Source organism: Fonsecaea erecta (genome assembly GCF_001651985.1).
Source record: "Fonsecaea erecta strain CBS 125763 chromosome Unknown Scaff1, whole genome shotgun sequence".
Taxonomy (NCBI): domain Eukaryota; kingdom Fungi; phylum Ascomycota; class Eurotiomycetes; order Chaetothyriales; family Herpotrichiellaceae; genus Fonsecaea; species Fonsecaea erecta.
Window position 1 is genome coordinate 2,582,248 of NW_017387244.1, and position 21,017 is coordinate 2,603,264.

The 21,017-nt window shown below is 54.8% G+C and overlaps 9 protein-coding genes across 9 annotated transcripts; 5 read left to right on the top strand and 4 right to left on the bottom strand.

Moving 5' to 3' along the window:
- Positions 1–101: 101 nt before the first annotated feature.
- AYL99_00907 (hypothetical protein) lies at positions 102–1,388 on the bottom strand (the record flags this gene model as incomplete). The annotated part of the gene is made up of 1 exon (XM_018832423.1): positions 102–1,388. The coding sequence occupies one exon, from the start codon at positions 1,386–1,388 to the stop codon at positions 102–104; it is 1,287 nt and encodes a 428-aa protein (XP_018698302.1).
- Positions 1,389–2,384: 996 nt separating this feature from the next.
- AYL99_00908 (sulfite reductase (NADPH) hemoprotein, beta-component) lies at positions 2,385–7,138 on the top strand (the record flags this gene model as incomplete). The annotated part of the gene is made up of 2 exons (XM_018832424.1): positions 2,385–2,415; positions 2,511–7,138. 2 exons carry the CDS (start codon positions 2,385–2,387, stop codon positions 7,136–7,138), a joined length of 4,659 nt encoding a protein of 1,552 aa, XP_018698303.1.
- Positions 7,139–7,662: 524 nt separating this feature from the next.
- AYL99_00909 (hypothetical protein) lies at positions 7,663–8,786 on the bottom strand (the record flags this gene model as incomplete). Its single annotated transcript, XM_018832425.1, has 2 exons — positions 7,663–8,533; positions 8,638–8,786. 2 exons carry the CDS (start codon positions 8,784–8,786, stop codon positions 7,663–7,665), a joined length of 1,020 nt encoding a protein of 339 aa, XP_018698304.1.
- A 688-nt stretch (positions 8,787–9,474) lies between these two features.
- On the top strand, positions 9,475–10,251 carry AYL99_00910 (hypothetical protein; the record flags this gene model as incomplete). The annotated part of the gene is made up of 1 exon (XM_018832426.1): positions 9,475–10,251. The coding sequence occupies one exon, from the start codon at positions 9,475–9,477 to the stop codon at positions 10,249–10,251; it is 777 nt and encodes a 258-aa protein (XP_018698305.1).
- A 749-nt stretch (positions 10,252–11,000) lies between these two features.
- AYL99_00911 (hypothetical protein) lies at positions 11,001–12,633 on the top strand (the record flags this gene model as incomplete). The annotated part of the gene is made up of 4 exons (XM_018832427.1): positions 11,001–11,187; positions 11,247–11,443; positions 11,490–12,464; positions 12,511–12,633. The coding sequence occupies 4 exons, from the start codon at positions 11,001–11,003 to the stop codon at positions 12,631–12,633; spliced, it is 1,482 nt and encodes a 493-aa protein (XP_018698306.1).
- Positions 12,634–13,158: 525 nt separating this feature from the next.
- AYL99_00912 (hypothetical protein) lies at positions 13,159–16,016 on the top strand (the record flags this gene model as incomplete). The annotated part of the gene is made up of 9 exons (XM_018832428.1): positions 13,159–13,200; positions 13,253–13,288; positions 13,344–13,437; positions 13,494–13,587; positions 13,640–13,775; positions 13,829–13,953; positions 14,011–14,148; positions 14,261–14,680; positions 15,308–16,016. 9 exons carry the CDS (start codon positions 13,159–13,161, stop codon positions 16,014–16,016), a joined length of 1,794 nt encoding a protein of 597 aa, XP_018698307.1.
- Positions 16,017–16,427: 411 nt separating this feature from the next.
- On the bottom strand, positions 16,428–17,158 carry AYL99_00913 (hypothetical protein; the record flags this gene model as incomplete). The annotated part of the gene is made up of 2 exons (XM_018832429.1): positions 16,428–16,684; positions 16,765–17,158. The coding sequence occupies 2 exons, from the start codon at positions 17,156–17,158 to the stop codon at positions 16,428–16,430; spliced, it is 651 nt and encodes a 216-aa protein (XP_018698308.1).
- A 1,154-nt stretch (positions 17,159–18,312) lies between these two features.
- On the bottom strand, positions 18,313–18,768 carry AYL99_00914 (hypothetical protein; the record flags this gene model as incomplete). Its single annotated transcript, XM_018832430.1, has 1 exon — positions 18,313–18,768. One exon carries the CDS (start codon positions 18,766–18,768, stop codon positions 18,313–18,315), a length of 456 nt encoding a protein of 151 aa, XP_018698309.1.
- A 704-nt stretch (positions 18,769–19,472) lies between these two features.
- Positions 19,473–20,762, top strand: AYL99_00915 (hypothetical protein; the record flags this gene model as incomplete). Its single annotated transcript, XM_018832431.1, has 1 exon — positions 19,473–20,762. One exon carries the CDS (start codon positions 19,473–19,475, stop codon positions 20,760–20,762), a length of 1,290 nt encoding a protein of 429 aa, XP_018698310.1.
- Positions 20,763–21,017: the final 255 nt, after the last annotated feature.

The window sequence follows — 21,017 nt, forward strand, 5'->3', positions numbered from 1 at the left end:
GCTTCGCTCTCCAGAGCAAGAAAAGAGATGGCCATCCTCTGCACTGCCGCCCTCGGGAAGGCACCCCTTGGTCGATGAGATGGCCAGACTGATTCCCAGAATTAGTCTCCAAAGGGGATTGAGTCGGGAGCTGGATTTTTCCTCGGTCGTCCTCTCTTTTTTGGAGGATTGCTCGGGCCGGACTTTGTGCTTGACGATATGAGGTTCCGTCTGGACGATGGGAAAGGAGCAGTGGGCTCTTGCTTGATTTGAATATTGTCCACCACGTCCTTTCCCGCTGTCAAGTCTTCTTCTGGGAGGTCATCGTCTGTAATATCTGGGCTACTCAAGTCGCTATCCTCGCTCATGCAGACCAGCAGATCATGACTGCTTGACGCCGCCCCGCTCGCCTCCTTCTGCCGTTGTCGTTTCTCTTCTTCGGCCTTCTTCCGACGAGCTCGCTCTCGTTCTCGTCCGCGTAACTTGGCCAGTAAGCCCTTCTTTCCATCTTCTCGGGGCGCACTCATTCTGTCCAACCAGTCACCGTTGCTGATACAGCTGTGCAGTTTAGGGGGAGCGTGCATTGGATCGGAGACAAGGCGCATCCGCGAATCGAGCACAGTCTTAGCAAGGGGATCGTCCTCATCCACCCACCCATAAGTCTGCCACTGGTCCATTTGAATGTCCCGCAGTTGTCGCGCGTTGTCATTCATGGCACGATCCTTGGAATCATCTTTGGTATCTCTGATTTTGATTTCGATAGCTTTCGACTCCACCTTGGGTGCCGGCGGCTCCAGGCCAGGTTTTGGACGAGACGAACCGGCATTACTGGCACCTGCAGCCCGTCTCTGGATGGATTCATCTTCAGCATCAATGTGATGAAATTGGGGCCGCATTTGCACCACAGCATCTAAGTAGGACAGGTGGATCTGGTTTTGGCGGAAGCACCCTACCAGATAGATAGGATCGCGGGTGCTCGGATTTGGTATCTTTCCACCCAGTGTTTGGGTCTCAAGCAACGGCGCAGGTGAGGTATGTTGATCATGCATAGGAATATCCTTCAGTCTCGGTTGCGTTGTGCCCCCTCCAAAGCCACCAGCCAACCCAAATGAGCCTCCGGTATTGATGGTGCGGCTCTCGGCCATGGCTTTCCCAAATCTTTCACCAGCAACTTCGCTGTAATTATCGTATGTGCACATGGGGACGTCGATTTCTATGAAGCCAGCTTCGGATTTGAGACGAAGGGCAGTTGGAGCTTGCGATATTGCAGCACTGTACGGTATGTGGTAAGGGCGGTGGGAGGGATACTGGAGGAGATACAACTTGGAGGAACCCCTATCAGGAGAGGAGATGCTACTGGCCAGGCAGACATCGTAGGAGGCGATGACAGGATCGTCGTCGTCGGCCATGGTTAGCTGGATTGGCAAGAGCGACTACACGGTCTGGTCATGCAGCGCAGTGCAGTGCATCTATTATTGCGGAAAATTATTCTCAACCCTTCAAACCGCGGAACAAAGATGATCCGCGAATGACGTGAGCCAAGACTGAAGATTCGCTGCGCGGAGCATGCAAGGCTGAGGCGACCTTCTCACCAACGGCACTCGGTGTTGAGCACGCAATTTGATGCCATGATCTACCTACAACACCAACACCTATCCTACCATCGGCATACACTCCTATGCCTATGCTAGTAGACTGGATCTAGTCCCTGAGGCGACTCAGGTATCAATCATTCTTGGGGCCGCATGGTTATCCTTCCAAGCACAGAAAACGAGGAATCTGCTCGTCGAGTAGATACTCCAAACAGGCACGAGCTCGAAGCTACAGTGGTAAGAACCGGTAGATGGTGTACCATCCCCCCTTCGTATTACTCAAACCATCTGTTTCCAGACCGTTTGGTCCTTTTTTTTACGCTTCGGAGATTTCCTCAAAGTTTGTGTGAGGTATGCTGTGTGCGATGAGATGTTGTTAGCAGAGGTTGAATTGGGATGGCCTCCCAAACGCAGACATACCCACGACATCCTCCGATCCCACTCTGGAGTCTGCTTTAGGCAAGTCTATCTCTTTTGTCAATTGTAACCGCTCTTCCCTTCAAATCCTCACTCCGTCGCCGTCACGAACCATCGGCACACGATGTCGCAATCGGGAGGCGACCAATCAGAATGACGGGAGAGCGAATGACGAGACCGACAGCCGTAGCAGCAAAAATTTGAGAGGCGGCTTTTGCATACCGGCGGTGGTCGAGGCTGCTGTGGAGGCATGAGAAAGCGGAGAATGGTGCAGCAGGGCAATATTGCTTCAAGTATTACAGTTCGGTCGATTCTTCCTCCTGCTCTGCTTTTTCTCGACCTTGTATGCTTTGTTTACTGTCATTCTCTTAGACCACCAGACAAGCGACAAGCGACATGGGGTCCGTTGCTAGCCCCGCAGAAGCCGGTATGTATCTATTGAGATCTGGTTCCCCGCTTCCACTGTCTTTGTGGAAATCTGGGTTGGCAATTTGCAGGGACTAACATACCGGGACTGGACAGTCGCGAGAATCGCCTACCTCGCCAGCGATGTCGTTCTCTCCGTCCAACCTTCGCTGGGCACCGATTCCGAGTTCTCACCTCATCTCTCTCGATTTGTTGCGAGCAAAGCAAAGAACTTCGTCTCCAAATCCCTCCCCGAGATCGTTCCCGTGCGGCAGAATGCAGACCCGCTGCTCTCTGCATACACGCCCCTTCAGGCCGGTAAACTGGTCTCGGTTACGGCTCCCTCCTCCATTCTGTTGAACTCGGTACCTCATTTGTATAAACTCGCTCAATATCCAGTTGTCCTCCACGTGGCGCTGGCCACACCCCAGCCAGACTTCTCGGAAATCAGCTCAATAAGACAATGCGGTTTTACTTTTTTGCACTCGGAGACCCTACAAGAGGCACAGGACATCGCGTTGACAGCTCACGCCCTGGCTGTGAGAAGCGGCAAAGGTGTCATTCACTTCTACGACCCCAGCAACTCCGTCCAGGACAATCCAGTCGCGATCGAGAGCCGCGAGCTGCTTCAAGCACTTCTTGAGAGTGGTATTAAGGCTTCGCATACGGGTGAAACCGAACACACCCTTTATACCGATAGTGGAAGGACTGCCACTGTCACAGATCTTGGTCTCCCAGAAATTGCTCCTGCGCAAGCGCCCGCACCAGCTTCGAGAGAAGTTTTGTCGCCTGTTGCCGCCCCTACATCAACCAATGGGCACACGGATTCGTCCTCGGCAGCATCTTCCTCCTCACGACGAGAGAGTTCCTCAGGCAGCGTCGCACCATCGTCAATTGCGACTACGATAGAGACACCAGTTTCTCGCGCGGTGAGCGCTACTGACATCTTTAATTACGTCAGTGAAATTTGGGCGGCTATCTCCCGTATAACTGGTCGCAACTATTCTGCGATTGAATACTCGGGTCCTCCGGATGCCGAGGCAGCTCTCTATATCTTTGGCTCAACTGGGGTATTTGTTGACGTCCTCGACGCTGATGATGTCCCAGCCGATCTTTCGAGTCTCGGCATCATCACTGCCCGGTTGTACCGGCCATGGCTTGGGAGCGCTGTTCTGTTGGACTCTATCCCAAAAACGATTCAGAAGATTGCGGTATTAGAGCAGATCAGGAGGAAGACCACGAAATGGGGCCCTTCGTTCCTTGATTTGTTGTCAAGTTTGAACCCGGGTGCTGGCGGTCAAAGTGCAATCTCTCTGGTCCAGTACAGGCTGGGTCAGATCGATGCATCAACAGCTCTCCAAGCACTTCGTGGCATTTTCCAAAATCTCGCCCCTCCGGTCACGCCCCGAAAACACTCTCGACGCCGCGGCTATTCCCAAGCCGCGGCCGTCTCGATCCAGAACCTCAGTATTGGTCACGAGGTAGAACCTGCGGTTGACAGCTTTATCCCCGAACAACCCGAGGTTGAGAATGCCTATCTTAAAATTCTCGACCAGTTGTTCAGCACCAGACTCTACATTGCCAATTTACTCGACAAGAAGAACGCTGGCGTCTCCTCCACGCTTGCAGCATCACCGGAGTATGGTTTTGGCTCCTTGCTCGCTCGGACTGAACGGCGTCAAGAATTTGTGAAGGAGGTGGAAGGAGCTGCACGCAGCAATCAATTCATCACGGAATCTCCCAAGCAATGGTTATCACGATGGGCCTTGAACGCTAATGACGCGGCGAAAGCAAACGAGATCGCTCCCGAGGTCGTTGCACGTCTATCCACTGATGGCTCACGGCTAGCCAATTCACTCCTCGACAAGAAAGCGTTCTTTTTCAAGGAATCGCAGTGGTTGATTGGCTCCGATGCTTGGGCATATGACCTGGGCAATTCTGGGGTTCATCACGTTCTTGCCTCGGGTGCTAACGTCAATTTGCTCATAATCGATTCAGAACCGTATTCGGAGCGGGCTGCAGCTGATGCCATGAGACGCAAGAAAGACATTGGTCTCTATGCCATGAATTTTGGCAACGCTTATGTCGCCTCAGTGGCCGTGTACAGTTCTTACACACAAGTCCTGCAAGCGATGATCGAGGCTGAAAGATTCAACGGACCGTCAGTCGTTTTAGCCTACCTCCCTTACAACAAGGAAACCGATTCGCCGCTAACCGTCCTGCAAGAGACGAAGAAAGCCGTCGACATGGGTTATTGGCCATTGTACCGATGGGATCCGTCCAATGAAGACAAGGGGGAACCTTCCTTCTCGCTCGATTCCGAACGCATAAAACGAGAGCTGGAGGAATTTTTGCGTCGCGACAACCAGCTCACACAGGTAATGAACCGCCATCCTCAATTTGCCGCCAGCCTTTCAGAATCTTACGGTTCTGAAGTCCGCAAGCTGCAGAAACGCAAAGCGAAGGACGCGTACGAACAGATGTTGGAGGGCTTATACGGAGCGCCACTGACGGTCCTTTTCGCCTCTGACAACGGTAATGCAGAAGGTCTGGCAAAGAGACTAGGCAACCGGGGAAAAGCTCGGGGTTTGAAGACTATGGTGTTCGCCATGGACGATTACCCCTTGGAGGATCTTCCAAACGAGGAGAACGTGGTGTTCATCACTAGCACAGCCGGCCAAGGTGAATTTCCACAAAATGGTCGTGCTTTCTGGGAAGGGATCAAAGATGCTGCGGACCTCGACCTCTCCAATGTCCACTACTCGGTCTTTGCGCTCGGTGACAGCCACTATTGGCCACGAAAAGAAGACAAGATTTTCTACAACAAGCCTGGAAAAGATCTGGACACTCGCGTTCAATTCCTGGGAGGCAAGCTGCTGACTGCCATTGGTTTGGGTGACGATCAGGACCCTGATAGCTTCCAAACCGGGTACCAGGAGTGGGAGCCTAGACTCTGGCAAGCGCTCAACGTTGCCAATGTGGAGGGGCTGCCAGAAGAGCCACCGCCGTTGACCAACGAAGACATCAAGCTGGCGTCGAACTACCTCCGAGGCACCATCGAGGAAGGACTCGCGGATACTTCAACCGGTGCTATATCCGCGTCGGATCAACAGCTCACTAAATTCCACGGTACCTATCAACAAGATGATCGTGACCTGCGCGATGAACGCAAAGCACAAGGTCTTGAGCCAGCCTATTCCTTCATGATCAGATGTCGGCTGCCAGGAGGTGTCGCGACTCCATCACAGTGGGTTCAGATGGACGCAATTGCTTCGGCTCATGGCAACGAAACCATCAAGCTCACCACGAGGCAAACGTTCCAATTCCACGGTGTCATCAAGTCGAAGCTCAAGCCAGCCATGCGAGCGATCAACAAGGCGCTCATGACGACCATCGCGGCTTGCGGCGATATCAACAGGAACGTCATGTGCTCGAGCTTGCCGACCCTGTCCGAATATCACCAGGAAGTCCACGCCGTTTCAAAGAGAATATCCGACCATCTCTTGCCCTCCACCACGGCCTACCATGAGATTTGGTTGAAGGATGACACCACTGGTGAGAAGACGCAAGTCGCCGGTGACGCCGTGCAAGACTTTGAGCCCCTCTACGGCCCGACCTATCTCCCCAGGAAGTTCAAGATCACCATTGCCATTCCCCCCCACAACGACACCGACGTCTATGCTCACGATGTCGGCCTCATTGCCATCCGGTCCAAGGACAACGGCCATCTTGAAGGCTTCAACATCCTCGCCGGCGGCGGTATGGGTGTTACACACAATAATAAGAAGACTTACCCTCGACTGGGATATATGATGGGCTATGTCCCCGCCGACGTGGCACATTTGGTGTGCGAAAAGATCATGCTCGTGCAACGCGACAACGGTGACCGGAAGAACCGCAAACACGCACGGTTGAAGTACACCATGGACGACATGGGCAACGAAGTCTTCAAGTCGAAAGTCCAAGAGCTCCTCACCCCGCTAGGCATCACCTTCGACACGCCACGCCCGTACAAGTTCGATTCGAACATTGACACATTCGGCTGGCTCCGCGACGAAAAGGGTATGAACCACTTTACCTTCTTCATCGAGAACGGTCGCGTGGAGGACACGGCAGACTTCTTGATGCGGACGGGCCTGAGAGAAATTGCAAAGATCCACAAGGGCGAGTTCCGCCTCACGGGAAATCAGCACTTGATCCTGTCCAACGTCACCGACGAAGCCAAACCAGCCATCGTCGAGCTGATGAAGAAATACAAGCTGGACAACACGCAGTTCTCGGGCATGCGGCTGTCCAGCTCAGCGTGCGTTGCCTTCCCAACCTGCGGTCTTGCCATGGCCGAGTCGGAGAGGTACTTGCCAACGTTGATCAGTAAGCTGGAGGCATGCCTGGAAGAGAATGGACTGTCGCAGGACTCGATCGTGATGCGCATGACGGGTTGCCCCAATGGCTGCGCCCGCCCGTGGGTCGCCGAGGCCGCCTTTGTCGGCAAAGCCTATGGCGCCTACAATATGTACCTAGGCGGCGGCTACCATGGCCAGCGCCTGAACAAGCTGTACCGCAGCAGTATCAAGGAGGACGAGATCCTGGACATCATGCGGGACCTGCTGGCCCGCTACTCCAAGGAGCGCACCGACGGCGAGCACTTTGGCGACTGGACCATCCGCGCCGGCGTCATCAACGAGACCACCGAGGGCAAGAACTTCCACGACAACACCGCCGAGGAGGAGAGCGACGCCGAGTAAACAGATGGACGGGTCAGTAACATATATCTGCCATGACCTGCTTGGTCTTCCGAGAACCCTGCCGGCGACGTGAAAATTCCAGATTGGCACTCTCTTTGGTTTGATAGCTCTGCATAGCACGGACGAAGCACGGGGTTTGAAGTATATATATATATATATATCAAAAAATTGTATCGCGTTGTGCCGATGAGAGGAGTGACACCCATAGTGAAAAAGTCTTGGCCGCAGTAAATAAATGGGTTATTACTATACTAGAGAAATCACACTCCTTATAAACAATACTCCCCGGTCTTGGATCTTTTTGGGTCTATCCTCTAGTTCCATCCTTCTCTTGCATTTCGTCACGCACTCTGGGCGTGTGTGTTCTATGCTTCTCAGTTCTGTCTGCAGCACTTCGTGAGATTGGCCCCCAGCCCGGGCTTCGTGTATACAAACCCACCTTCCAACATTATGGCCCCCTGCTCCTGTGGCTGTTCCATATGGATATCTATGTATGTATCGTGTATGCCGAAGCACGTGGAAGATCACGCCTTCTCGAAACACATGACACCGTAGCGGAATGTGCCATTGCTGTACCCGCGCCTCATGGCTCGGAAGGCCTGCAGAAAGGCGAGCCCGTCCCGACCCTGGGAGATGGCAAAGGCCCACAGGCTGGGATTGCTGACCAACTCCCAGCTGATGTCCCAGGTGCGGGCTACCTGCTGGGAGATGTCCTGGGGCGCGTGGAAGACGCGCAGGCCGGCCGCCTCGGCCAGGGCCACGTACTCGGCCATGGTTTTGAGGGGCGGCAGCAGCATGCCGTCCTCGATGGGCTTGATGTCGTTCTCCATCTGCTCGGGTGTCAGGGGCGCCGACTTAAACCAGTCGGCCAGCACGAGCTTGCCGCCGTGAGGGCGCAGCACGCGCGCCGCGTTGCGGAAGAACAAGGCCTTGTCGGGGAAATGGGACAGTGCCTCGGAGATCCAGACGCAGTCAAACGACTCGGGTGAGAAGCGGCTCTCCATCTTTTCCGCGTCGAGTTCGAAATAGTGCACTCGGCCGTTCTTGGACCCGAGAGGCATGAATGATTTGTCTGCGCCATCGCGACCTGCGGAGGAGGGCGTCGTCGTTGCCACCACGTTCGAAGAAGTATTTCTGGAATCTCGGGCCGCTTCATCGCTCGTGAGACGCTTGGCGATCTGGACTTGTCGTCCGCTGATTGTGATACCCGTCACGGTGCAGCCATGCTCGCGTGCCAGGTGCCGCGTCGTGCCGCCAATGCCACAGCCAACATCGAGAACCGTGGAATTGGGTGCAAGTTTGGAGATGTCGAGCAGCAGGTTGATCAGGTTGGTTTGACCCGTCTCCTTGGTGTCCTCCGAAGTGAGAAAGTAGGCGTGGTGGATGTGTTGGCCCCTGGCATACGGTCAGATACACAAGCTCGACACAAAAATTGTCGTGACGGTAAATGTCCACGTTCTTTCATTATCCCTCTAATTTGTAAAGCAAAGCCCACTTACCACAGAGAGTAGTAATAGTCTGAAGCGATCTCATAGTGTTGCCGTATGCGTTGTTTCAGGCTGTCAAACGAGGAGTGTGCCTCGTACGTGGGCACTTCGTACTTGTCTCCTGCGTGCTTTGTGTCTGGCTCCTCCGTTGAGTCGCCCATTGAGTCCTGTTGGCTCCCTGGCGGCTGTCAAGGGAATAAGATGTTTGGGGGTTCGGGAAGAGGCTGATTTTGAGCGGTGGGTGAAATGTGTGAGGGAGGTGCATGGGATGTGTAACCCTGTCATTTCAAAAGGTGAGGGGGGAGAATGTGTCACAGGGTCAAGGGAATTAACCCAGTCAGACGGACATGTTACGTGCCAAGCTCCCCACTGATACCTCACTTTTAGAGTGTCTTGTCGTCATCTACCGAGTACATAATACATAGCATCGGATTAGTCTTCCATTTGCTGCATGTCGTGTGCTTGTCTCCCTTACTCTCCCTTATTCGATCTAAGCTCCTTTCAGGGCATTGGCGAATTTTTTGTTGGGCCTTTACATATCCAATGCACCCGCACATCAAGCTTTCTCGCATGTACTCCTTTTCTCATAGACAGATGCAGGTGAGATCAAAGTGGCCTGATTCGGACACACCAAGGCGGTGAGACTCGGAATAGCTGCTGCTTGTTCTTCCCTCAGAGATTTATTGTCTGTACGGAAACGTTGTCCGGCCAACTACATCATTGACGTGGACTCGTCGAGTCATCCGTGGGCTTTGATTTCTTTCTGCCATCGGTGACTGAGCGAGCATCATAGACCACCTTTCCTCCGTCGTTCACATTCTCACATCAAGATAATAGCGAGACACAGACATGGGTAGTCTCGGTGCATCCACAGATTCGGGAAAACTGCCCGCCTCTCCCGCCTCGAACCAAACACATCACACATCTCCTATTCACGGGAGCTTCACCAACGGTCTGTCCACGTCCCCAACCAAGCCACAGCCACAACTCACCGCCCTCCAACAACATGTGCTGTTCTGGGACCGTGATAACGACGGCGTCATCCACCCTTGGGACGTCTACAATGGATTTCGCGACCTGGGGTTCGGGATTCTCTTTTCCCTGGGGTCGCTCCTCATACCCTTGTTTTTCTCGTACCCGACCACTCTGGCACATAGCTGGTTTCCTGATCCTTGGTTCCGGATCTTCGTCGGAAGCATCCACAAAGCAAAACACGGCTCCGACACCGGTATTTTTGATGTCGACGGGCATTTCCACGCCGACAGGTTCGACGCCATGTTCGACCGCTGGGATACCTCACGCTGTGGCGGTCTGAGTGCTGACGAGATGTGGCTCATGTGGAAGAAGAACCGTCTGGCAGCCGACTTGGCCGGTTGGTGTTTCGGATTCATGGAAATGTGGACGACGTGGCTGCTACTCCAGAGAGATGGGAGAGTGTGGAAAGAGGATCTTCGAGGCTGTTATGATGGAACCCTGTTTTGGAAGATAAGTGAGTCAACCCAAAATAAGCAGTGGAATCAAGGCTACGGTATTGGAGATTTCGTCGAGGGGATGGTGGATGGAGGGACGTGGAGGAATTGGGAAGTCAAGAAACAGCAAAATGGGCGTAGGGCCGGTTCAACCTGATGTCGATTCTGCACCAATGACATTTGGCACTGAAGAAAAGATCGATACACTTCGAGTTATAGAGACATGATTGAAGTTAGAATATCGAAAAGGAGGGGTTACTCAAAGGATCTCAATAGAGCATTCCATTCGAGCTATCAGGTCTATAAAGGCCCAGGACATTTTCCTTCGATATTCGACTTGTTTTGATTATTGTGAAATTCAGGTATGAGTCCTGTCGCATACAACAAACTCCCTTGGTGACGTCCATATACTCCTTATTGTCATCAATTCGTACATTCAGCAGGTGGCATGTTTTCCGCCTTGCATGTCATAGCACGTGCACCAGGCTCTGAAGTTCGTTGAATTGGGAAGAAAAGAGAGAGGGGAAAGAACACATCTCTTTTTCACCTGGACTCATTCAGCATAATCTCGACATCCTGGTCGTCAACAGTCGCACCCTATACAAGTTTGCAAACTCCCGAATTCCTGTGCAGATAGCCAAATTGTGCGGGGTGCCACGATGGACTCCTACCTGTCGATAAGTCGCGGGTCAACGTGGTGCCAATCATTCTGGAGCCCACGCAGGAGCTGAAGTTAGCCGAGCGATCCCTAGCCACGGCCCCTTCCCTCCGGACGGGATTTAGTTCCAACTTGTCACCTCCACCAGATTCTTCGCTTCACAAGCTGCCAGGCCAACCATTCTGGCACCATTGTCCAAAGCCAGGCACTCGGAGAGAAAGGAAGATTTAACAGAACAAGTGTCCAGGATGGCATATTGGCTCATTGGCCCTGCCGTGATCGCCATCCTTGTCCTCACCACAAGGTTTCTGACATGGAAACGCCTGCGGCACATCCCGGGCCCGTTGTGGTGCGGCTGGTCGGATCTATGGATACTTCGGAGAGCCTTCAGAGGGTCACTGTACCGGGATCTTGACGATTTATGCCACAAGTATGGTGTGTGGTCTCCGTTGAAAGAGAACATGGAACGTCCACTGATTGAAGCGCTATAAAAGGACCTCTTGTCCGCGTTGCACCCGACTACTTGATATGCGGCGACCCAATTGAAGTTCGCCGCATATGGGGAGTACGCTCTCAGTTCGATCGAGCACCATGGTTCAAGGGGTTCCAGCTTGATCCACCAAACGACTGTACCCTGTCCATACGTGACAGCACCCTGCACACGGCGCTCAGATCCAAACTTCTCCCTGGAGTAAGTATCGTCACCAACCAGCCATTCGAGGACTAAGATGAAATAGTACTCAGGAAAGGACATTGACGGGTTACATGAGTCGATTGACCAGCAAATAGCCAAGTTCGTTCGCTTTATAGAGGGGAAATATCTCTCGACCGAGACGGATTTCCGCCCAGTTGATTTCGCTCGTAAGATTCAGTTCTTGACCTTGGACCTCGTTTCCACATTCGCATTGGGACGGACGTTTGGCTTCGTGGACAGGGATGGCGACCTCTACGACTACATCAAGACGACGGAAGAGTCACTCCCTCTCATGCAAATGATCGCCTTACTGCCAGGGCTCTTGAGCGTCCTACAGTCTCCTCTATTCAAAGCGATCCGGCCAACGCACACTGATGCGATTGGGCTCGGCAAGGTTATGGGGCTTGCTAAAGAAATCGTGGCCGAGCGATACGGCGATGCGAAGATTGTCAAACGAGACATGCTGGGGTCATTCGTTGCTCACGGTCTGACACAAAAGGACGCCGAGTCTGAGTCTCTTGTTCAGATCGTGGCGGGCTCTGACACGACTGCCACGGTGATCAGGATAGGCATGTTTCACGCCTCCACGTCGCCCCTCGTATATCAGAAGTTGCAAGAAGAGATTGACCGGGGCGCCAAAGCTGGTCAGATATCGTCTCCAATCAAAGATAGCGAGGCACGGGCACTTCCATACTTACAGGCCTTCATCAAAGAGTGCTTCCGGATCTGGCCTCCTATTACTGGCATCGTCCCGCGGACCTCCAATACGGATGCCGTGGTCTGTGGCCATCGCGTTCCGGCCCACACAAACGTTGGCTGGAGCGCGCGCTCAGTGATGCGAGACAGGAATGTTTTTGGGGATGACGCAGACTTCTTCGCCCCTGAGCGATGGATACTTGCTCAGGGCGAGCAGCTTCGAATCATGGAGAATACCATCGAGCTTATCTTTGGTCAAGGCAAATGGGGTTGTCTGGGCAAGCCTATTGCCCTCTTGGAGCTGAACAAGGTGTTCGTCGAGGTACGTGCATGTCAACACGACGGAAGTCCGTGCTTAACTGTTACAGCTTCTACGACGCTTTGACTTTACTGTCGTCAACCCTGCTCATCCTATGGACACCTTTGACTACGGCGTCATGACGCAATGGAACCTCATGATGAAGATTACGAGGCGGAATAGTCCCGTGTAAAGCGTCGACGGCAGAGAAGAGGACGATACAACTTACACGTAGAGGCCAACAACATGTCACAGTTTCACCAGGACTTCGCAAGCAGAGCTAATTCGGACGGCAGCTTATCTTGAGACGAGATGCCATTACTTGGACCCGATTTCGCCCGGGATGCTAGACTGTGACCACCACGTATTCCTGAATGGCCTATTTACGCCCATCTGTAAGGCGCTCATTTGGGTACATAACCAACCCCGCGTAGGGCGAATGGTGTCGTCGTCTACTGGCCCGATCAGCCGTTCGAACTCTTACTTAGCGTCACCGGATGCTACTACTGTACGACTGTTTACCGGCGTTAGATGGTGATTTAACCTCCTACGGAGGTGTTCCTAGTAGCGGAGGGGGCCGGTAGCTCACGGCAAGCCGAATCCCTACGCGACAAAAGATCAGGACAACCCACCTTTCGATCGGCCGTGTACCGAGTTGCCACTTTCTTCTGCCCAGGAAGACCCGTCGTATCTTCGAGTCCATCTGCAGTCACGCGCGATGCAGGAAGCCGACGAGGAGCAGCAAGTCGATCAGGTTCTAGTAAGCACTCACGCTGGAACGCCGCCGTGCTGAAATTGACATTAGATTCCAGGAGGCCGACGATGACCAGGACTCAGCGGTCGACCTGGTATGCCAACAGGCCTTTCACCAGAGGATAGGCAATAACCCGTCTGGTGCTGCAGGGCGAAGACCAAATCTCGACAACCTCAATCACGTCCACTATTCGAAATTATCACATTGAAAATGGGCGAACTTACCACGCGCTCAGTGCTGGAAGTCAGTGCTGCCTTCTCGCTCTCATGTCGATGGATACTGAACACCATTGCGTCCAGAGTACATCCTGCCCAATGACGAGGTCATTTGCCTCTCTTTCTGCTACGTGCGCTTGCTGAAGTCTCACCCGGCAGCCAGAAAACGAGCGGCTAGGTAGGGTTGAACCATCCACGTTAACAAGGGAAAGGAAGACAATCTGACAAAGACAATGGCAACAGACGTCCAAAACCAACACTTTTTGGCGACATTCGACGACCGTGCCCACTTTGCACCGGGAGCAGACACAGCCCAACGAGTGCTCGATGTCGGAACAGGAACGGGCATCTGGGCAATGCAATATGGTATCGAGACTATGCGCCTCGCACCCTCAAACATTTACTGATGAAAGCTGCAGCTGATAATCACCCTGCGGCTCAGGTACCACAGCCCCGGCAAGCTGGCTCGCCAGTGTCGCTATGTACTGACCGTCATTATTCTGGAGGTTATCGGCGTCGATTTGAGCCCGATCCAGCCTGAAAAGTAAGCGAAAGAACGCTCTGGAGGGGCCTCTGCAACGGGTTGCTGACGACAATGCAGTGTTGCACCGAATTGCTCGTTTGAGATTGACGACGTCGAACAGGAGTGGACGTGGTCGTTCCCCTTTGATTACATCTTCAGTAGGATGATGGTGGGCAGCTTTGCTGACTGGCCCAGTTTTATAAGCCGGGCTTATGAGTATGTCCACCTGCTGCTCAACAATTTGACCCTGATACCTTAACCCACCCCGCCCCCTCCCTGGCTAGCTGGACCATGATATTGACGGAATGTCCGACTTCGGTTCGACAAGGAATTTAACTCCTGGCGGCTGGCTGGAACTCCAGGATTGCATTTTCCCTCTCGCCACCGACGACGGCACCTTCCACAAGGGCCAGACCATCTGGGAATGGGGCAACTTACTGCTCGAAGCCAGTGAGAAGCTGGGACGGTCGTTGGGTGCCGCCACCCAGCACCGCGAGCACATGATCGCCGCCGGTTTCACCAACGTGTCTGTGAAGCACTTCAAATGGCCCACAAACAGCTGGCCCAAGGACCCGAAACACAAGCTGGTTGGGCTCTGGACACTCGCGAATATTGGCCAAGGCCTCGATGGCTTGAGCATGGCGCTGTTGTCGCGGGGCCACGGCTGGACGCGCGAGCAGGTCCTGGCATATCTCCCGGCGGTACGGAAAGATCTGCGCAATTCTGCGATCCACGCATACTGGCCAATGTGAGTGGCCTGTTCCTTCCCGTTCGGGGGCCGAACCCTGATCGCTGGCGAGACTGACGAGTCGTTGGCAGAATTGTCGTCTGGGGCCAGAAAACGAGGCCTCCCTCTCCGGTTCAATCCAGCGAGAACACGAGAGAGCAGCGGTGACGAATGGGGAGGAGCCGTCCTGGTATGCCATCTCACAGTTTTGACAGAAGATTTTCAGGTGGAAAAGGCCGGATTCAATCAGATGTTTCAGAGGCGGGAGACTGGCTAACATGACGGATCCAAGTCGTCCAGATCTACTGGGTGCCTACGAGGTATTTGATAAAGGCTTCCAACGGGTCATGGAAACTCCAGGCACAAGTGGAGGCGCAAAATGTTAGTGAAGTTTGTGGGATGGCTAAGGCTAGTGAGGCGGAGAGGCCCGCCTAACCTTCCCCGATGTGGTTGAAGCTACAATATTAAAAGTTGTTAGTGCGCTGCCAAGCTTCTGTATGGCCCCACACGTCTTGCCTGAGGAACAAGGCAACGGCGTCTAAAATCCAGCCTGATCGTCCATCTTTATCAACTTCATCTTCGCCAAAAGCTCACAAACCCAAGTTGACAAGATACAGACACGCAATCACTCACTGACCCAGCTGCCAGCATGATGGCCATCACCAAAGCCGCCTCCCCCACCATCGCAGCCCTTGACCAGCTCACGAAACTAGACCTCGACCACGACCACAACCACGACCACGGCCTTGAGAGCTCTTCCACCACTCCCATGGAATCGACCATGACCATCATGGACGCAACACCACCGACCACCATCTCTGCACTCTCGGACAAAGGCGATGACGACGACGACGACTATACACTATCATCGCCTCCGCGGCCTCGCTTCCTGTGCCCGTGGCCCGGGTCGTTGTACATGATCCAGTCCTCATGGGGGAAGATCCTAACGCTGCACGGCGGGGAGGTTATCCTGTCCGAACCGGACGACCGCGGCATCGGCGCCGTGGGCGGAAGCGTGCACTGGGCGTGCGAGGAAAACAAGGGCTGGCTGGGGTTCCGGAACGTGGCGTCGGGCAAATACTTGGGGTACGACGGCAAGGGCAACCGCCATGGGCGTCTGGTCTGCGTCAGCCCGCACCACCGGGGCTGGGAGAACTTCGTCGTCCGGCCCCGGCCCGACGGCGGCTATCTCCTGTTCACCACCCACTATGACCAGCTGTGGCGCGTGGGCACACGGCTGGTCGAAAAACAGCAGCAGGTGCAGGGGAAAGAAAGAGGAGCAGAGGCAATCCTGGCCAAGATCGACGGCGAGGATGCTCTCGGCGAGGAGATTGTATGGGAATTCATCAAGGTTTAAGTCGGTGGTGGTTCACTGGTTTGTTCGTGTGTGGTGGTACTGAACATAACCAACAACAACAGCCTCTTTATTGCCTGACCGAACCCCGGGTTTTGGGGGATGGGCAGGCAGGCGAATGCGCGTACAACGTGGCCGGTCGTCACGGAAATGAATGAATGAACGAATGAATGAATTGCAGCCCAACCACACGCACACGAGTCAATTCTGGCGTTTTCAATCAATATTGCGAGTGGAGATGGGCGCGAGGCTGCGCCGTAGTAGGGGAAACATGAATGAGACTTTCTTTTTTTTCTTACTCAAAGAACGAAACAGAAAAAAAAGACAAAGAAACTTCTTGGAATCTTGTCTTATCGCCGTCCCACAGGCTCAGATCTCCACAGTTCTTTACACCATAACTTTCTTTCTTTCTGGTCATTCCGCGCCAAACATCTTCACCCGCTCCTCGAGAGGCAGGTACGTCCGCTCTCGGCTCCTTTTCAGACCGTCCACCGGCGTCCCAAAGACCAGCTGGGCGTGCAAGGCCCAGGTGGACGGGATGTTCCACCGACGTTGCACCTCGTGTCGGAACTCGGGCATGAAGTTGTAGTGCTGGAGGTTGCAGCCCAGGCCTTCGAGTTCCAGGGCGGTCCACACGAGGAATTGGTGCATGCCGTTGGAATGTGCCGACCCTATTTTGTTGTGTTGAGTTCAGCAAATCATAAAAACCCATCCCACAGAACAGGGCCGGCCGGGACTGGACGGGACTTACACTGCGGCACGACGTGCTGGAGCGCCGGGTTCTTCTCCTTCAGGGCGTCGAGCGCGGCCTGGTCCTCGAACCACAAGACGGTGCCGTACGCGGCGCGGAAGCCCTGCACCTTGGGCGCCAGCGCGGCGTACGCCGGCCCGGGCATGGCGGCTTTCAGGGCGGCGTCGCCCAGGTCCCACAGCGCCTCGTGGTCCCGTTGCACCAGGACGACGGCGCGCGTGGACTGCACGTTGAAGGCCGAGGGCGTGTGCGTGACGGCGGCCTGGACGATCTCGCGGATGCGCGCGTCGGTGACGGGTGGCGCATTCTTGGTAAGGGTGTAGCACGAGCGGCGGTTTTCGACGGCAGCGAGGAGGATGTTGGTCGCCGCGGTGGTGACGGGGGAGGAGGACATTTTTGTCTGAGTGGTACAGTAGTAGTATATGGTATCTCTTGGAATTTATTGTGAGTCTGGTGGGCTTTGCTTGTCCGTGGGTAGTTCGAGATGGCAGCAGCTGGCTGGCTTCCCTGGAGGTTTATATAGGTAATTCTCTGGCAATTCGATCCCAGTCAATCAATCAATCAATCATCCCGCCCATACGATAACGATAGTAATTCATCAGGCCATGAAGCCCATCGTCATGCATGTCCATAGAACTCTCTGGCTTGACGACGTCGCTCCGCTTCGATGACAAGCCGTCCCCGAGCGACGTGTTGGTCGGGGCCGAACAGCTATGAAGCCACAAGTCAAGGAGGGTATGGAGTTGAAGGAGATAAAGAAAGAGAGAGAGAGAGAGAGAGAGAGGTACCGTACCGCCCGAGGATGGCTCATCGGCTCGGGTCGAGCACGCAATGCCTGAGGTCAGTGATGTGCTGGTGGGCAGCTAGGCTGGATAGCCCCCATGAAAGAAGGGACATACCGTGGAGGGACATAATAATCCTAGGCCACTAGGCGATGCTCCAGGCGGGCGGCTCCTTACGGCCGACGAGCCGTTTAGTGCCTATGTACCGAGTATTAGGTGCTCGGTGCCTGGACATTAACTCCACCGTCTCCAGAATTGGGGGCCAACACACACACATGCGGCCGGAGATAGAACTGCGACCCGGCCAATTATCTCTAACACACACACACACACACACACACACACACACAGTGCTCTCTCCCTCCCAGTGATGGACTGCACCACCCAGGATGCAGGTCCAGAGCATCGAGCACGGCCATCTCTCTACACGTATCGTCCGTGTATCTATCTATCCCTACATTGTGCTCGCACGACAAGAAAGTGAAAGTGAAAGTGGGCAGGGATTACTCATTATGACTATCACTTTGATTGGCAATGAATACATTCCTAAAAGAAACCTGACAGGGGCATCACATATAATGACAAGTTTGCCTGTGCTTTTCCTCACTGTGCCTTTTCCTGTGCTGTCTCTTCGTGCCCTTCCCTTCTCCTCGAGGCCTTTGAACGCCCAGGGGCCCCATCCATCCAGGCTGGCCTGTGACCGGCAAGAAGAGTGTGGACTGCGGGCCCAGCAGCTTTGTATCCCGAGATCCTCACCACATCTCTTTCAGAGGCCGATCGATTTACCCCCGTTGGTCAAACGATACCAGCCCAGCCCATAGGCGGCCCAGCTCAATCCCAGCAGCACAGGGGCGCCGCGCTTTTGCGGTTCACCGTGGCTCTCTTTGAACTCGTCGTCCACCCACTTAGTGCCAGGGTACAGGATGGCCGACACCTGCGTGGCCCAGTACAGGCTGCTCATCAGCGCCGCCGTCAGCAGATTGTCCAGCAGACCCGACGTGCTCGCCGTGTTGGTGCTCCGCCAGGTATAGTACCAGGTGAGCATGCCCAGGCCGAGCCCCGTCGACATGGTCTGGCCGTTGTGGAATTTGGCGTGTGGCGTCCATCGTGGGTTGAAGACGTGCGTCTCGTTCCAGTCGGCAAGGTAGCCCCCGACGGCAGAGGCGAGACCCAGCAGGGAGAAGATGATGCGGGTGGGCAGGACGGCGTCGGAGGAGGACATGGTGATGGGTGGTTGGTGATGGATTGGATTGGATTGGATTGGCTTGGATTCGATGGGATTGGATTGGATTCGAAGGATTAGATTCGAAGGCTCAAGGTAGGTGAGTCAGTGGATCTGCAGTCTACTCGGTACGTGAGAGAGTGAGAGGTCATGGGCGCAGTTGCAGTTGCAGTTGCAGGTGTGGTGTGTAAGGAATGCCACACGTCCACATCGATTACGCAGTACGGAAAACGGGGTACAGTACGATTACTCAGTACATACACGCACACAACACACACACACATACACACCTCTTCAGGGGCTTCAATCCCTCCGTCAACCAACTCAATCAGTCAGCCAGCCAGCCAGCTAGCCAACCCCTATCCGATCAACCTTATCAACTTCTCCCCGGCGCTAACGTCCCCCCCAGCATAATACTAATGCAAAGGTTATAGCTAAACGGTGGCGGCCTGAAGGAGCAGCTGATAATACCGTCGTCCTTCGTCTCACCTCGCCTGGTGCAGGTCCAGGAGGTTGGCTGATCGGTGCGAGAAACTGACACTGTTATAAAAGAAAGAGCCAGTCCTCTCCATCCTGTTGGTTACACAATCCGCTCCCCTTTCAACTCTCGTTGGGTCGCTTCACTACAGCCACCACAGCCACATCCCAACTCGTACCCCGTACTCGTACTCGCCAATCGCTCGAGAGAAACAAAACAAGGCACAATGCCAACGCGCCAATTGGAAGTGGGCATTGTCGGCGCAGGCATCGCTGGGCTGGCCGCGGCCATCGCACTCTCCCGATCCGGCCACGCAGTCTCTCTGTATGAAAAGTCCAGATTTCGCAACGAGACGGGCGCCGCCATCATCATCGGGCCCAACGGCACCCGCATCCTGTCCAAATGGGGATTCGACTTCGTCAAGGCCGGCGCCCTGGACTACAGCCAGATGCGTCGGATCAGGGCCGACACCGCCGAGCTCGACTCCGAGGAGTTCTTCACCAACATCAAGGAGCAATACGGGGACCGGTGGCTGCTCTTCCACCGTGCCGATCTGCATGCAGGACTGAAGGCGTTGGTGGAGGCGTCGGGTCAGCAGCCTCGCCCGCAAATCCACCTGGGCACGCAGGTCGTCGACCTCGACGTCGAGACGGGCGTCCTCACCCTGGCCGGTGGTGAACAAGTCAAGAAGGACCTCGTGGTCGTCGCCGACGGCGCCCACAGCGAGCTCATCGCCAAGGTCATCGGCCGCCCGTACCCGGTGAGCAAGTCACCCATGTCCATGTACCGGTTTCTGCAGCCCTTCGACACCGTCCTCGCCCACCCGGCCGCCGGACGATTCTATCAGAACCAGCCGCCCGGATTCACCACCTTCTACAAGACCGAGGTGGGCCGCCCGGGCCTGCTCCTCAACACCTACCCCTGCCGCGGCGGCGAGCTGCTGTACGTGGCGCTCGTGCACCCGACCAAGCCCAAGGAGAAGGGCATTGAGGGCTGGGACTCGCCCGCCGAACTGGCCGACGTGCTGGCTGACGCCCAGGGCTTCCACCCGGCCGTGCAGGCCGTGTGTGAGGGCGCCACCGACATCAAAGTGTACACCCAGATGTGGCGCGACCCGATCGAGAACTTTACGAAAGGCCGGGCCGTGCTGATCGGCGACGCTGCCCACCTGATGCTGCCCACGCACGGCCAAGGCGCGTCCATGGCCCTGGAAGACGCCCTGGCGCTGCACGTTCTCTTCCGCGACGTCGACGACAGCGGCGGCCCGGACGCCGTCCCGGAGAGGCTGCGGCTGTTCGACACGCTCCGTCTCCCCCGCGTCGGCGCCGTGCAGACCATGTCCAACAAGATGATGGGCCCGCCGGACAAGATGCTCGCCGAGGTCAAGCGGTACTACGCCGGCGCCATCCCGGGCCCCAGAGCCATCACCTTCTCCAAGGAATACAACGATTTTTTCTTCCTGTACGACGTCGAGGCTGAGGCTGGGAAACTGGTCGCAAATGTGACTACTGCATGAGTGAATGCATGAATGCTTGAATGATTCGGGAAAGGGGGAACGGAGCGCCCTGCCCAAAAAATGTACTTCTTGAATTGGCGCGCGTTCTCTAGAGACCATGCAGGGCCGGACATGGGCGGGCTAGCTAGCTGGATAAACGGTGCGAACTATGATAGATACAAAAGGTACTTACTTCCCCATCCATACATACGTGGGAAATAAGGAATTAGAAAGTCTTGCAAACCACACACTCCAATGACACATTTGACCCGAAAC